Source organism: Eschscholzia californica, unplaced genomic scaffold (assembly GCF_041429995.1).
Source record: "Eschscholzia californica isolate CP2 unplaced genomic scaffold, dmEscCali1.0.p SCAF_4, whole genome shotgun sequence".
Taxonomy (NCBI): Eukaryota; Viridiplantae; Streptophyta; class Magnoliopsida; order Ranunculales; family Papaveraceae; genus Eschscholzia; species Eschscholzia californica.
The window spans coordinates 55928113-55942066 of NW_028238461.1; the positions used below are offsets into that span (position 1 = coordinate 55928113).

At 37.3% G+C, this 13954-nt stretch overlaps 4 protein-coding genes across 6 annotated transcripts; all 4 read right to left on the reverse strand.

Annotated features, from left to right (window-relative positions):
- Window positions 1–295: 295 nt before the first annotated feature.
- Window positions 296–2877, reverse strand: LOC147546521 (laccase-17-like). Its single transcript, XM_086673961.1, has 5 exons — window positions 2494–2877; window positions 2002–2398; window positions 1794–1922; window positions 718–1689; window positions 296–625 (listed from the first exon to the last, which is right to left on the reverse strand). The coding sequence occupies exons 1-5, from the start codon at window positions 2632–2634 to the stop codon at window positions 495–497; spliced, it is 1770 nt and encodes a 589-aa protein (XP_086530087.1). The 5' UTR covers window positions 2635–2877; the 3' UTR covers window positions 296–494.
- Window positions 2878–3685: 808 nt separating this feature from the next.
- On the reverse strand, window positions 3686–6300 carry LOC147546522 (E3 ubiquitin-protein ligase SDIR1-like). 3 transcript variants are annotated; one of them, XM_086673963.1, is made up of 8 exons: window positions 6121–6300; window positions 5376–5526; window positions 5233–5272; window positions 5073–5125; window positions 4786–4975; window positions 4531–4645; window positions 4182–4308; window positions 3686–3984 (listed from the first exon to the last, which is right to left on the reverse strand). In XM_086673963.1, the coding sequence occupies exons 2-8, from the start codon at window positions 5448–5450 to the stop codon at window positions 3901–3903; spliced, it is 684 nt and encodes a 227-aa protein (XP_086530089.1). In that variant the 5' UTR covers window positions 5451–5526; window positions 6121–6300; the 3' UTR covers window positions 3686–3900. The 3 variants fall into 3 exon arrangements, with proteins under 3 accessions (XP_086530089.1, XP_086530090.1, XP_086530091.1); XM_086673964.1 differs by having other exon boundaries at window positions 5376–5517; window positions 6121–6297; XM_086673965.1 differs by having other exon boundaries at window positions 5376–5533; window positions 6121–6247.
- A 2233-nt stretch (window positions 6301–8533) lies between these two features.
- Window positions 8534–9322, reverse strand: LOC147546523 (uncharacterized). Its single transcript, XM_086673966.1, has 2 exons — window positions 8921–9322; window positions 8534–8812 (listed from the first exon to the last, which is right to left on the reverse strand). Exons 1-2 carry the CDS (start codon window positions 9190–9192, stop codon window positions 8674–8676), a joined length of 411 nt encoding a protein of 136 aa, XP_086530092.1. The 5' UTR covers window positions 9193–9322; the 3' UTR covers window positions 8534–8673.
- Window positions 9323–10248: 926 nt separating this feature from the next.
- On the reverse strand, window positions 10249–13690 carry LOC147546524 (E3 ubiquitin-protein ligase RDUF2-like). The gene has a single exon (XM_086673962.1). The coding sequence runs from the start codon at window positions 11818–11820 to the stop codon at window positions 10654–10656; it is 1167 nt and encodes a 388-aa protein (XP_086530088.1). The 5' UTR covers window positions 11821–13690; the 3' UTR covers window positions 10249–10653.
- Between the last annotated feature and the right edge of the window lie 264 nt (window positions 13691–13954).

Consider the following 13954-nt stretch of genomic DNA (forward strand, 5'->3'; position numbering starts at 1 on the left):
GAGAGGATGTAGAAGTGTAGTGAACACCCTAAGGACCATAAAAATTCTCGGTGCGTCATCCAAGATATGGGGTAGATACGGGCAGGGGTAAATGTGACAAGAAATTGCCAGCTCACTAACGCTAACGGAGAAAAAAACGGAAATACGAAAAAGGGGATCATATTGGAAGCTGGTCATCTTTAGGGGGTCATTTTGGTCAGTTGGTCATCTTTAGGGGGCCAAAATGGAATTGACCCTTAAAAAACTGGCTCATTTGAACTAAAGAATTTTTTTAACATAAATACCATCAATTCTATTGTTGAAAAACATTATTTTTATTGAATTCATCAACCTCGTCGAATCTCATACAACAGCCTTGATATCACATTCTTAACTACGACATATTCCAACTCTCTTAAAGTAACATTGTGTGGAAACGAAACACAAACATAAAAGAAGCACATTTAAATTCTAAAGCGAAACACCAAAAAGAAAAAATGAATTAGCGATCCAAGTTAACACTTGGGGAGATCGGACGGTGGAGGTAGCAATTTCTGATTTGGTAGGTCTCCATTCAACACAAGCCATGCCATCTTCAATCCCCAGCTTGTGTGGATTTCTAAGTGACAATGCATAAACCATACACCTGAAAACACACACGCACGTATATAAAGTTATTAATCACAGAACAACTCAGCTTTAACTATATAACTTGGGAATGAATGTATTTAAATTTACCTGGGTTATCAGCAAGGAAGCGAATGGCAACCCAACCACCCGAAGGAACTCCAACTGTGTTCCTCTCAACTGGGTCAATGAGATTGAAGTTCTTAGGGTCTTTATTCGCGTCGTAATTCCCAAACCCTTGACCCACAACAAAGAAGTTGAAACCATGGAGATGGAGTGGGTGACTTTCGGCTCCAAGAATGCTAGTGTCTTGCATCACAAGCTCCACACTTGTGTTGAAAGGCAACACCATCAGGTTCGTAGCATTACTAACCACATTAGTATTGTTTGGTGGAGTTCCGGTGTAGTTGAAGGGGTGTAATGGGTAATAAGGAAAGTTAGGGGAGTAAACACCGAAAGACTTTCCGAAAAAATGGGCTTGAAGCAGGGCTGTAGTAGGAAGTGCAAATGAAACATTATTCACTGAAGCTGAAAACATTGACCCATTTGGACCTTGACAAGTATGGTTAACTGGGCATGGGTTTGTTCCCAATCCCACTGTAAAAAAGAAGCGTCTATCGATGTTCTTTGGGACGTTTGCTGGGAATTGTTCGCTAGCTAAGCTACGAAACCTCTTGGTGAAGTTTGTAACTGTGTTAGTATCGTTAAGAGGAGGAAGAGTAGGTTGAAATAGTCGAAGCTTTCGCTTGTTGTTTCCCAACTTATTAGAAGAAGAGTGGTGGTATTCGAGGATACCCGTGGTAGTGGAATTATCGAAAGTGCCTTGGCCCGTAACATAAGGTCTTGCGGCCATGACAAACGAGGCATGTGGGTAGACGTTTTTCGTTTTGAGAAGAACATTAGTTGTTTGTCCTGGTGTTATGAGAAGGGTATCAGTCTCAAAGGGTTTAACATATACAGCATCAGCATCGACGATAGTGAGAGTGTGGTTAGCAATGCTGAAAAAAAGTTCGTCATTGAGTGCAGCATTAATCAAACGGAGCATATACGTTTTCCCTGGCTTAACCTTCAGCTTGAATGTATCTGTGAATTCAGTCAGTCACCTTAATAGAGTTAGTAAGATATGTAGAATAAAATACATTTTTTCACGTCAATCTTGGGCTTTAGGTTTTGGGCTTTGCTGTTACCTTTTTTTGAGCAGTTGTATAGAGGCCCAGGAAGGCCATTAATGGTGTAAGCATCAGATACATTTGGGCCTCCTCCTGTTTGAAGAGCCTGGCTGATAATTGCTTCTGTGTCAGCCTTAAACCACTCTCCTGAAATTTAATCAAATTTCATAAGTTAGAACATCATCTATAACGATGAACTGAATTTCGATTACGGAAAATTACTCACCAAATATTATGGGTACTTCCTTATAGGGTTTGGCGAACGGATAAGGAACATTTTGCTTGGGAAGGATGATTATAGGTCCATAAAGAGTAGATCTAAGCCATGAAATGTGGGCATGCCAGAACAATGTCCCTCTTTGCCCTGTTACTGTGAAGTTGTAAACGTAACTTTGGCCCGTCTGTATCGGGCACTGGGTCACATATGCAGGCCCATCAGCCCATCCACTCCGTAGCTGTCGAATTCCATGCCAGTGAATGGTGATATTGTTGGAGACATGGTTAACCACCTTAACAACCACTCTGTCTCCTTCCCTTGCAACTATTTTTGGCCCGGGGAATTGCCCGTTTACCGTCACAATGCTCTTCGTGTGACATAATCGAGTCACATTCTTCAACTTAATCTGCAAACATAATTCAACAACAGATTGGAAATACGAAAAAAAAGGATCAATTTTTTGAATCATTATAGTGATGATAAATGACATGAAATACTTACATCAAATGTATAATGTCTCGTTAAGCTTCCCATAGTGTCATTATTCGCAGTTACGGCATATGGTAAATGCCATACAATACAAAATGCTAAGAGCAAAACTCCCACTATAGAAGTTGGTAATGAAAGTAAAGAAATACCCATCTCTCCTTTCTTTCTCTAGAACTCGTCTCTCTCTCTCTCTCTCTCTCTCTTTAGCTATGATATAAAGAAAGGAGGCAAGATGGAATGAAGAAAATGAGGGGGAAAGAGATGGTATATATAGAGAAGCTAGGATGATAGTATTTGGGTCTAGAAAGTTGATTAGGTGATGGGGATAATCTATCTATGATGAGAAGATTAAGCAATGTACTTAAAGAAATGGGAAGAAGTTTGAATCCATGCCCACTAGTGGTTGGTCCAGCTGTCTAGATATACAATTTTATGGTTTGAGTATTACCAAATTCAGAAACTATAACTATCTCTTGATAGAGATTTTAAAGGTATAACAATTCAACAAGAGTTGAAAAATCAGGGGTGTGTGTTTTGATTTTGATTATAAAAGAGGGGGTGAAAAGTCATTGTCAAGGAGAGAAGGGGGGAGTAGTAAGTAGATGGGGGTATCTTTGTTTGGAGACAAAGTAGAAGGACGTATTATCCGACTTTCTTTCAAGCAAGATTTGCTCTACTCATTCTTCTTTTCCTATTCATATAAATCCATATATATATATATATATATAATATATATATATATATATATATATATTAGCTTCCTATTTGATCAAAAACCGAATTAGATTTTATTTTTTTTCGAATTACGGATTCATTAACTCAAAAACGTTAGAAAATATATCTAAATGCACTTTCATGGAGTGATGGAGAATTACTTCAACCGAACCAAGGGTAGAACTCATAATCTAAACCAATAAAATGACTAACCTAAACTAATAGAACTTGTAAGTTGTAACGTTTTTCCATAGTAGTAAGGGGCTCGGGTTAAAGTATTGTTTTCGAATAGAAATATGATATCATTGACAAAATGTTTCTGGGTAACTCATGAATTATGATAATATGACACAAGTTTTTGAGCCTATATTATGAAAGATTTTTCCCATTCGATAAAGGAGCTCCAAAAATGTTCTTTCTATCGATTATATATATATATAATGTGTGAGAAATGTAGGTATAGAAGTATAGAACAGATTAATCGAGTAACTTGGAAAATAAAATATGTCTTCTCATTAAAACAATAGTGATGCAGCATCTCAGGATAACACTATACTCGAGCATATTATCGACGTGGAAGTTAGATACTAATACAATCTTCGATTAATTAGATAAGTTAAGAGTACAAATATTTTTCATCTGAGTACTGGTTTTGAAGAGCTCTCGGACCATAAATGAATGATCTGTTCCTCTTTCCTGGTTTTATCACGAGCTTTCCCATGCTATGACTTTACACATAGGGCATGTTCCTTTTAGCCTCAGCCATGGGTCGATGCAGGCAACATGGAACTGCATAGGAACAACAAATTATTGTCTATTCGAAGAAGTCCCGTGAGACCATAAATGTAAGAATCGGACCAAATAAGAACAATTTATACGGGCTATAGATAGGAATATTGTTATCAGTAACACAGAAAACAGATCGTTAAGGCTAAGGGAGAAAGTAGGAGGAAATTCAGAAATCATGAAAAGAGAATAGTAGGAACCTCATGGTAACATGGCAAGGTCCGGATAATTTCTCCGATTTTGGCGTCCTCCAGGCAAATACTGCATGTCAGCTCCTCCTCAAAGCACTCCTTAGTTCCATCTGCATCTTCCACATACGAACCTTCGCTGAAACCAAATAAGGGAGAGAACATAAAATGAGCCACAAGAACTTAATCGTGTTTTATTCTATGCCAAAATGCGCGGCAAAATAAGGATGTAACATATTCATTTTATTGGCTAACAATATGAAATACTTCCTTCAAAAACACATTACAGGCACAAGAAGTCCAGGACTCCAGGTAGCAAACCGAAGACTCATAAAAGGAAATAAGAAGACAAATAACTCGCCTTTGTGTGCGAGTGAGCTTGTATCTGTGAACAGAGAGAAGATTAATCTCTTCCTCCCTCAAAGGACGAGCAGCAGAAAAATTAACATAACCAAATTCTCTTAGTACGTCATAATCTGCAAGAAACACAAGTGATGGACGAGACAGTGAGACACTCAAATCTAGCCTACATAATTTAACTTCAGACAAGAGTAGTTTCTGTTTCGTGTAATATTATAAAATTCTTAAGACAAGAGTAAATTTAAGAGTGAAATACTTAGGTTATCGAACTGCTGGTCAAGAAGACCAGATTGGAGTCTGAAACTATGTAGACTTTCTCTTGGCGTATGACCAAACAGAGCGTTAGTAACAGCAGCATGAGCTCGAGCCTCAGCGCGAAGTGTTCGCCAAGCTGAATACATCCCGAGGCCCGTACCCATGAAAAAGGTGCTGACGACTAGTCCCAGCTACAAAAATAAATTCAGGAAGAGGCGCCAGATTCAACTATACATATGCTTCAAAACAATAAGTCAACCCAATTACATCCTGAAGAGTAGAAAATACCAGAAAATATGATAACATCCCGTGTGGATTTAGTATCATGGAGATCAAAAGAGCTGGTGGAATAACAAGTAGCAAATGATCAGAAAGGAGCACTAGTTGTATGATAAAAAAAAAATGAAACAACACTGAAAACGATGTGGAAGGTAAAAAAAAACATCACCTATTACAAGAAAATTAGCTGGATGGAATTTACGAACACGCTGATAAAGAGAATAAGCAGTTCAGATAATCAAACACACTAACACATGTCATTATAAAGCATAAAACACTCGAGGGAAGATGACGTCGAAGAAGTGAACATACCACTGTCCAGCGTCCAGGCATAGGTCCTGGAGTACCATTTTCAATATAACTGGTCCCTCTTAAAGCAGAACTCATGGTTGCTTGAGTTAGAACTTAATATGCTCGAATATCGAAACGAACTCGACTTACAGATTTTAAAACTCTGTAGAACCTTAAATATATCAACGATATTAGCATAAGATAAGTATAGGACATGATAAGATTCATGAAAAAAGTGCACATTTTAGTAGTTCCGGACCTTCCGGTCCCCTGGAAGTGCATCTATTCCGCAATACGGAGGTCCTAGGTTCGATTCCGTGGAAGTACAAATCCAAGATTATTGAACTTGAGTATAAAATAAAGTAACTTCGGCAGTTAATAGTGTTTATCACATCGTACCCATGTATCAATCAATACCTTTGTAATGACTATAGTAGTCAATATCCAAAAAAAAAAAAAAAACTTTATCAAATGCATGTCACTTAAGGCATTTTCTTGATCATGTCTTTGCACTTTTAAATTCTATGATGATGGAAACTAGTAAGAAAACAAGTATAGCTGAAATCACAATTACTGACAGACTACACACAGATAGATACACTAAGAAAACAAAATCCTAGTCCAAATTTTAACCTAAAATAAGAAAATGCCTTCAATTTTTGACAACTATTGTAAAACCCTAGAATTATTTAACAAGTAAAACTACAAAATATGAGAAAACATAAAAGAAATAAAAAATTAGTAACATAGTAAGGGGGAGTTATACCTCTTAAGGATGGGGAAAGTGGAAAGATGGAGGAAAAAATGGGGGTTGAAGAAAGAAGGAACAACTAGTTAGTGATCTTGAAGAACTATTTTCATTTTGGTGTAGATTTAGCCTCCCGTACAGAATAGAGAGATATTTCCACTCTCATAGTTGTCCGGACAATAAAAAGAGAAAGGTGATAGAAAAGTACTTCAAAAATACACATACCCCTAAACTAAGGGTGCCCGGCTAAAAGCACCCAATGAGAAGGCTGTTAGCACCCAATAGAGGAGAGGAGATTGTCTCTTTTGACCCCCCATACATCTATTGGCACCCAAACATGGGTCGACCCGTCCAAGAGCCAAAGCAAGGGTTCGGACTAGGACCAATCCGAGAGGTCTCGAACTGGCCCAGTTCGAGCCAATGCTTCAAGTTTCGGACTTGTCAGTCGGAGACTTTAAGCAATGTCTATTGGCTGTGACAACCTTTTTATTCGGTGCTTTCAACCAGACCCCTGAACTAAATACCAAGTGTGAACTAAATAGCAAGGCCATCCAAAATTTGGGATTCAAAATTATGTCATTCAAGATTGACTTAAGAGAGCGGTTAAAGGCACCTAACGTAATCGTTATTTCCATTGGGTGCGTATTAGCACCCAGAACAGACTAAGTGCCTACTTGGGAGGCACCCAGTTCGCACAACTTTGGTATTTTCTTTTTCTTCTTTTCTTCTTCTTCCCTTTCTTCTTCGCTTATTTTTCTTCTCCTTCTCTGTATCATCATCATCATCATTTTATCATCAAATCCATCATCATCGATCTACAATGAGGAGCTAGAGAGATAAAGAACATTATTTTAGAGAGAGAAAGAATAAAATCAAAATGGGAAGAATTTTGGTTCCAAACCAACCTTGATCTATGATGAGGAGTTAGATAGAGAAAGAAACCTGATCCCAAACCCTTGATCCTAAACCACCGTGCATGAAACTCTCATAAACCCTACTCTCGGACTTGTCTCGGGCTCGGACCATTCCGAGACCTTAAGTAAAGTTTCAGACTGACTACTCAGAAACCCAAAGTAAAGGCTCGGAAAAATCCGAAACCAAAGCCTTAATTTGGATATCGGACAGGTCGATACGTGCTAAAAAATAGTCCAAAACGTACTGCAACAAAAAAGTCTACCGAAGGGGTATACAATTGCTTAACCCATATACTTGCATGTATTGGAGCCAGCCTTATAAGAGGTAATTTAAGAAGAAGCTCATGGGTTTTTCAGAGAGAGAAGGAGAAGAAGAAAGGAAAGAAAGAGAGGGAGAAAAGGCAATAAGAAGAGGGGCAAATTGGTGGTCGTTTTGGTCGTGCAATTTTGCTAAGAATAAAAGGGAAGTTTAAAGGTGCTTCCCGTAAGTGTTATTGACACCCCGTCCCCGACTTCTTTTGACCTTGTAAATCTAGTATGGTTGTATTTGGTTACATGCACCCTCAAATCCATGGTTTCAGACAATACATAATTTGCTTGAAAATCCTTTGAATTTAATTCATGTTTTGAGTTGAAATCGATAGATTCAGACTGAATTTTGTTATATTATTTCTGCACAAGTTCTACCGAATTCGACAGTAATAAAATTGAAATGAGAGTTGATTTTGGTGGACATGAGTCAAAACTTATAACAAAATTTTGTCTGAGTCCATGGATTTGAATTATATTCAATAGTTCTCGGTTTTTTGGGATCGGTCGACTTGAGTAGATTTTGTAATTAAATTAATTCGACTCCACCAATTTTAAGTTATAAAAAAAATGTGAGTGCTTATTTTGAGAGGAGGGGCTTTTAAACGTTTTATGGGGGCGCCAATAACACTTATTTGAAGGCCCTTTCAACTCATTTTATAACCATTTTCCATTTCATCTCCTCATTTCCTTTGAAGAAACCTCCTCTTGGCTTAGATATCTCGCTCGAAACAATTTGAACATGCTAAGCCTGCAGTTTTAGAATGTTCTTTTCATTACGAGAACTCACGTACTCAAATTTAACCTTGCTTAGGTCACATACCTTTTTTTTGTATACACAATTACGTTCGTTTTCGCAACCGAGTACCAAAAGCATCAAACTGGTGCTCAAATGCACTAGAATTGTTCAAGTGCTACGTAGCTTTGTGTATCTTATTTTCTTATAAATACTTCAAATGGTATTGTTAACATAAAATGATGGTCATTTAAGTTCAAAGAATTCTTCGAACTATTAATCATGGGTTCTTGAATGTGTTATAAAGTCAGATCTTGAAACAAGTCTTCTTCTTAAACTAGTTCTTACTCATGAGCTGAAAATATATATGTATCCAAGAAAAAGACTTGTTTTAAGATCTAAGTCCATTACAAAGATAAAATCATGAAAAGTAACCAAAATTATTCAAATCATAGAACTTCGAATGAGATAATTAAGAAAAAACAAACATAAAATTAGTCTTTTCACTAAACCGTTGTCAAACATACACATCTTCTATATGCCTAAGGAAGAACTAGGCCGACAAATTCATAAAGTATAAGAATGCCAATCCAATATACTCCATATTACAGTTTACTTGTCAACCTGACCAAGCTTGCCAAGTCCGTCACATCGAGCACAAACAATCTGAGTTTGATCCTTGCGAGCTGCATTTGCACGCAAAGTTGCACCCCCTTTTCTCACGAATCCCGCTCCATCACATTCTGGACATCTACCCAAAACCCAAAAAAAGAAAAGAAAATTCTCATTCATCATAAAGACTTCAAAATCAACTGAATATCATATCAAGAAATGAAGGGAAATTAAGTAGTAAAATTACGTATCCTTGCGAGAGAAAAGTATGGGAAAGGCGGTCCCTAGTAGTGCAACCCCAATTGCACCTGCTATCAGATAATTAGTTCCTTCTGATGATACATCTCCAACGGCCGCTACAACAACCGTCGATAATCTCTTTGGTGTCATGTTCATTTGTGTCGGTTTGCCTGGGAAGCAGACGGTTGTGACGATTGAAGTGCATTGTGCAGGTGCTGTTTTCGGTGTTGATTGTACAGAAGGAAGACTGGCAGCAGCAGAATGAAGAAGAGAAGCCATTTTTGTCAATCTCAAAACTGATCTAGAAATTCGGGGGGTTTATATTATCTTCTATACCAGAGAAATTTTATATATATCCACAGCAGAGGTATCTACAAATGTGATCCACTGAAAGTTATGTGGAGAGTTTTGTATGTTTAGATTGAGGGGCCACTGGGGAAATATCCATCCATATGGATAAGATAGTAAGTAGTATGCTACAGCTGATGTGGAACTTATATATACAGCAGCCCCAAAAACTAAACATTAGGGGCACACTCATTAGTAAGCACCACCCTAATTGTAGTTAATTGCTAACGCACACCAAGTATTACGCGCCTGCACAACATAAACTCGCCCCTTAGTTTCGATTTTTTAGATTATGCAGCAGGTAACCTGAGGGAAGGACAGTGTGCAACAGCCAGCTAAGTAGATGAGTCCAAGGCAATGTCAACAGCACTGCATTTTTTTGCTTTCAATTACGATCGTCGTAGTCATATAGGGAGCCTCGAAGAAGAACATTGACAATTATAAATGAAGGGAATGAAGGGTCAAGCAGCTCAAGCTCAATGCACTGCTAGCTACTTGGTGCTCAAAACCAAGATGGAGTCCAAGCTTCTCTTTTTTACTTTGTAGTTGAATAATTTAGTTTGGTTTGAAAAAACAAGGTTACAAGTTCAAAAAATCTAAGTGGTTCCGTTCTAGTATAAGTTGTTTATCTCCTAATCTCATTCAATCTGATAATGCCCATTATAGAGCCTTTGTTAGAGGGGAAATATTGCAGACAAATAACCAATATACATGGTTCATCCAATGTGGTGGCGATTTCTCCAATTTAAACTAAGCCCTATGAAAGGAGGGAATCTCTTCCCGAGTAATGTGTTAGAGCCGTTAGAGAATATAAAAAACTAAGCAGATTTTGGATATAAACTGTACTTGACTTGTCGTGATTCGCTGTTTAGCAGATGAGAATCATTAAAACCACGAATGGTGGTAAGTCACGTAGGATTTCTGCTGCCTGGGGTTTTCTTGTTCTCAGGCATTTTTCATCTCTCACACAATCTTAAACAACAAAAATTCCCAAGAAGATAAGATAATACTGATTAAGAATATTTCAATGGAAGCTACAATACAAATTACACAAGAGGGGGAATTTAAATTTCTTCCAAAACTGATTTCCCAATCTCATCACTGGAATCGGGTTCCCAAAGCCAGCACAGGAGGATCCTGTAGTACTTCAATTCTGATTGCATCTCTATCTGGAATTCATTCTTCTTCTGGTTCAATAGGAATTTAGTAGTATTATTCTTAAGAGGCAACCATTATCTGGGTGATAATGGAAGCTCTCCCCCACACACATCCTTCCCTCTTCGATGAAATTTCTCTTCTTTTAATGGCCGACTGCTATTTACATTGAATTATAAAACATCTCTTTTACATAGAGGATTACCATCTTCCAATGGTACTTGTATCTGCAATGGCCTAACCTCTACTATGCCTTCTTGAACTTCTATTGAATACTGATATCGATCGACTTCTTCTTGTACTTCCAGAATCCGAATTTGAATTAGAATTCGAAGATGAAGATGATGAATTCCTTCTGAAGAAGGAGAAGAAATTCCGGAAAACCCTTCCAATTCCATTGCTTTCTCTTGTTCTACCTCCTCTTGATGTCCATGATATTCTCCTTGGAGCACCAGCAGTATTAAACCCACCATCCATTTCTGTGTAAACAACAGGAAATTCTCTCTCACCAGCTCGTCTCCCACCGGAAAACCTCCCAACTGCAAACCCACCACCAGGAAGCCTCCATATAGTAAGACCAACTGTGTCTTCTTCAGTAGCAGCTGCCGGAGATTGTTGACTTACATCTGACTCGGGGGATGATGAGCTTCTGCCATTGACATCAGTCGGTAGTTCATGGCGACAAACTGGACAAGAATTCCTCAGAGATAGCCATGGGAGGATACAATCAGTATGGTAGATGTGTTTACAGGGCATTTCTCGAGCTTCTGCTCCGAGCTCGAAAGCTTCTTTGCAAACAGCACAGTGAGATTCAATTGAGATATGGGTATCAATAATTTCAATGGTTGGCATTGATTCAATGGCAGATTTTGATGCAGGAGGATGATCACATCTCCCAACTCCATTGATCTCAATCTGTGCTAATTGATCAAGCAAGCGATCAAATCCTGATCCCATCAAGAAATCAGACATACTCGCAGGCAATGGTCGAAGACCTGAACCAGCACCATCATCATAGTAAAGTTCGAAGCTTGAAGCTCTTTCTCCACCGACAGCTTCACCACCACCACCACCGCCGCCAGCGCCACCTTCAGCAGGTCCTCGAAGCACAATAACAGGATTAAATGGAGATCGATCTCCACCGCTTCTTCTACTACTACGACGAAACCCTAACCCCCCTGTATTCGTGTTTTCTTCTGAATCTGATCGATTTCCCAACATATACATGGCAGCTGTAGCAGGTAATCTTCTCCGTCTACCCTCTCCGTTTGTAGATCGAGAAGGGTTTTCGACTTCTTCAACAAATCCTCCGTCACAATCAGGACAAACAACTCCGTTTCTATCTCTAACCCTAACAAAACGACTGCATCTATAACACCAATATGAAGATCCAGTAGAAGCCATATACGAAAATAAATCCCCAAATCTAATTTCTTTGAAGGTTAGGAAACCAAACCCCCAAAAAAAAAAAATTCAACTCTTTATCAAACGATAACAAATCCTTGCCACAAATTTCTCACCGATTTAGAAATAAACACCTAAATTTCCTCCGATTTAAACGAATCGAGATTAAATGAATTTAAAAAAAAAAAAATCACCTTTTTAATCTTCAATGATGGAAGAAATCAAGCTTCAATTTGATATCAGATAAAAAATCTGAAAAGTTGATCTGATAATCGAGCCTGGGTATGATAAAAACCCTAAGATGGAGTCATGAAATTTACAGATCCAGCTGAAGATCAGATGGAAGATTTTAGAGAGAGAGAGAGAAAGAGAGATGAGTTTGTGTGGTGAGAAAGAGGAAGAAAAAGAGAATTTTTAGGTTAGAAGATCGTTAACCGCGTTACTTTTGTTTGGCGTGTTATCTACGGCTGTCGACGTAATAAAACTAACGTCTGTTAACGTCTCACGTGTAAATAATTAACAGAGTTGTAACACCGTTAAAACGGAAATTTGACGTTGACTAATAAAATTTAGTCAACGTAAAGATACAAAAAGGTGAATGAATGAATGATGAATTCCGCGTGTAAACTTGGACTTGAAAAGGAATTTTGAGTCAAAAGAACGTTTTCCTTTCTTCTCCTCTAATTTTACCAAAACAAGACTTTCGTATGAAACTAGTTTCATCTTCATTTATGTCTCAAAGAATTCCTACCAAATTCTTATATAATTCATAGACTCATTCTCCTAGTTACACAAATTCAGGTTTCGATGGTTCGTTTTGAATGTCGTTCCGTACAGACAATATTGCATACTTTTAAATAGATTTCGTTTTTCTCTCTATGTGGACGCATTCCTCGAAGAAAAAAAGAATTTGACTACAATTTAAAACGACGAATTTATCTCTAATTTCTTGTTGTTCATAAAATTACTTAAAGAACTAGAAACTATATTTTAAGAAGAATATTTTTTATTTAGATTTGTTCCTTATCAGAAACGGACGAATAGATTTATCTCTCCCATGCTGCATTGTCTTATTGAACAAGATATGAACACGAATAGATTTATCTCTCCCATGCTTTTCAAAATTTTGTTCAATCGGTTAGGATCAAAATTTACATAATAATTGTCCTGTAGTAAATTACTTGAGAAAGCCAAAAGCTATAAAAGGTTGAGAGACAAAGAGAGAGAGCCAATTGTGGGAATGAAGTAGGTGGTGGGGAAGGAAGGAGATGTCCTTTTTCTCCTTTTTTTTTTTTTTTTTTACTTCTTTTTGGTAGAAAGGGGAAGGGATAGACTGGTTCTCCACTATATGACTCTCACATATTAAAGAAGAATATATTTGATGCTCACTTATCCTCTCTCTATGCTTTTGCTCTCTTTTCTTTTATCTTTTCGGCTTTTCCTTTTCTTTTTTGCTCTTTCTTTTTCTTCTTACTTGTCCGAAAATGAAACCAATGTTGGAGCCTTGTTCACCTTAGGAACACCACGACGAAAGCTTCTGATAAATTCCATGGCTGCGTTTAAGTGTCCAGAAACTCAGAATGTGTCCATTAATGAATGTCTTTTTTAAGTAATCGAAGATGGATAATTTGTTCTGCATTTCTATGAATTGCAGTTTTACTTACATAACTGTCTCGGGTGAACTTCTATAATTCTTACATACATTTAGTATATTTTTGTGGTGTGGTATTACCATTTTCTAGTTAAACGATATGAACACGACGTACTTAATTTTTTTATTTTTTTGTTGAACGAACGTACTTAATTTTAGAATGTAAAAGAAATTGTACATAAGAATATATTGGAAATTATTATATTTCAAAATAGAGTTACTTCATTTTTGGCTCCTAATTTGTGACCAGATTTTTTTTGCTCTTTGTTTTTTTTTTAATTCAAAATTGGTTCTTTTTTGTTAACTCTGTCAGTTAATTTTAATGGTTAATTTTTTTTTCCATAATTAACCTTCTTACTAAAATGATTTTGTTAATTCAAAATTGGGCACTTTTAAATCTGAGTTAATTCCCAGAAAATTAACAGTTTTTAGAACTAACTTGGGGTCAAAATGGAATTCATTTTCAAACACTTTTAAAACATT

Excerpts from the sequence above, each read along its gene's own strand:
- LOC147546521 (XM_086673961.1), bottom strand. The coding sequence starts at position 2,634 with ATGGGTATTTCTTTACTTTCATTACCAACTTCTATAGTGGGAGTTTTG. Across the intron at positions 2,399-2,493 it reads CGAGACATTATACATTTGAT|ATTAAGTTGAAGAATGTGAC; the intron begins GTAAGTATTTCA and ends TTATGTTTGCAG. Across the intron at positions 1,923-2,001 it reads GGAAGTACCCATAATATTTG|GAGAGTGGTTTAAGGCTGAC; the intron begins GTGAGTAATTTT and ends ATTAAATTTCAG.
- LOC147546522 (XM_086673963.1), bottom strand. The coding sequence starts at position 5,450 with ATGAGTTCTGCTTTAAGAGGGACCAGTTATATTGAAAATGGTACTCCA. Across the intron at positions 5,273-5,375 it reads TGCCTGGACGCTGGACAGTG|CGTGTTCGTAAATTCCATCC; the intron begins GTATGTTCACTT and ends TCTCTTTATCAG. Across the intron at positions 4,646-4,785 it reads CCAGCAGTTCGATAACCTAA|ATTATGACGTACTAAGAGAA; the intron begins GTATTTCACTCT and ends TGTTTCTTGCAG.
- LOC147546523 (XM_086673966.1), bottom strand. The coding sequence starts at position 9,192 with ATGGCTTCTCTTCTTCATTCTGCTGCTGCCAGTCTTCCTTCTGTACAA. Across the intron at positions 8,813-8,920 it reads CTTTTCTCTCGCAAGGATAC|ATGTCCAGAATGTGATGGAG; the intron begins GTAATTTTACTA and ends GGTTTTGGGTAG.
- LOC147546524 (XM_086673962.1), bottom strand. The coding sequence starts at position 11,820 with ATGGCTTCTACTGGATCTTCATATTGGTGTTATAGATGCAGTCGTTTT.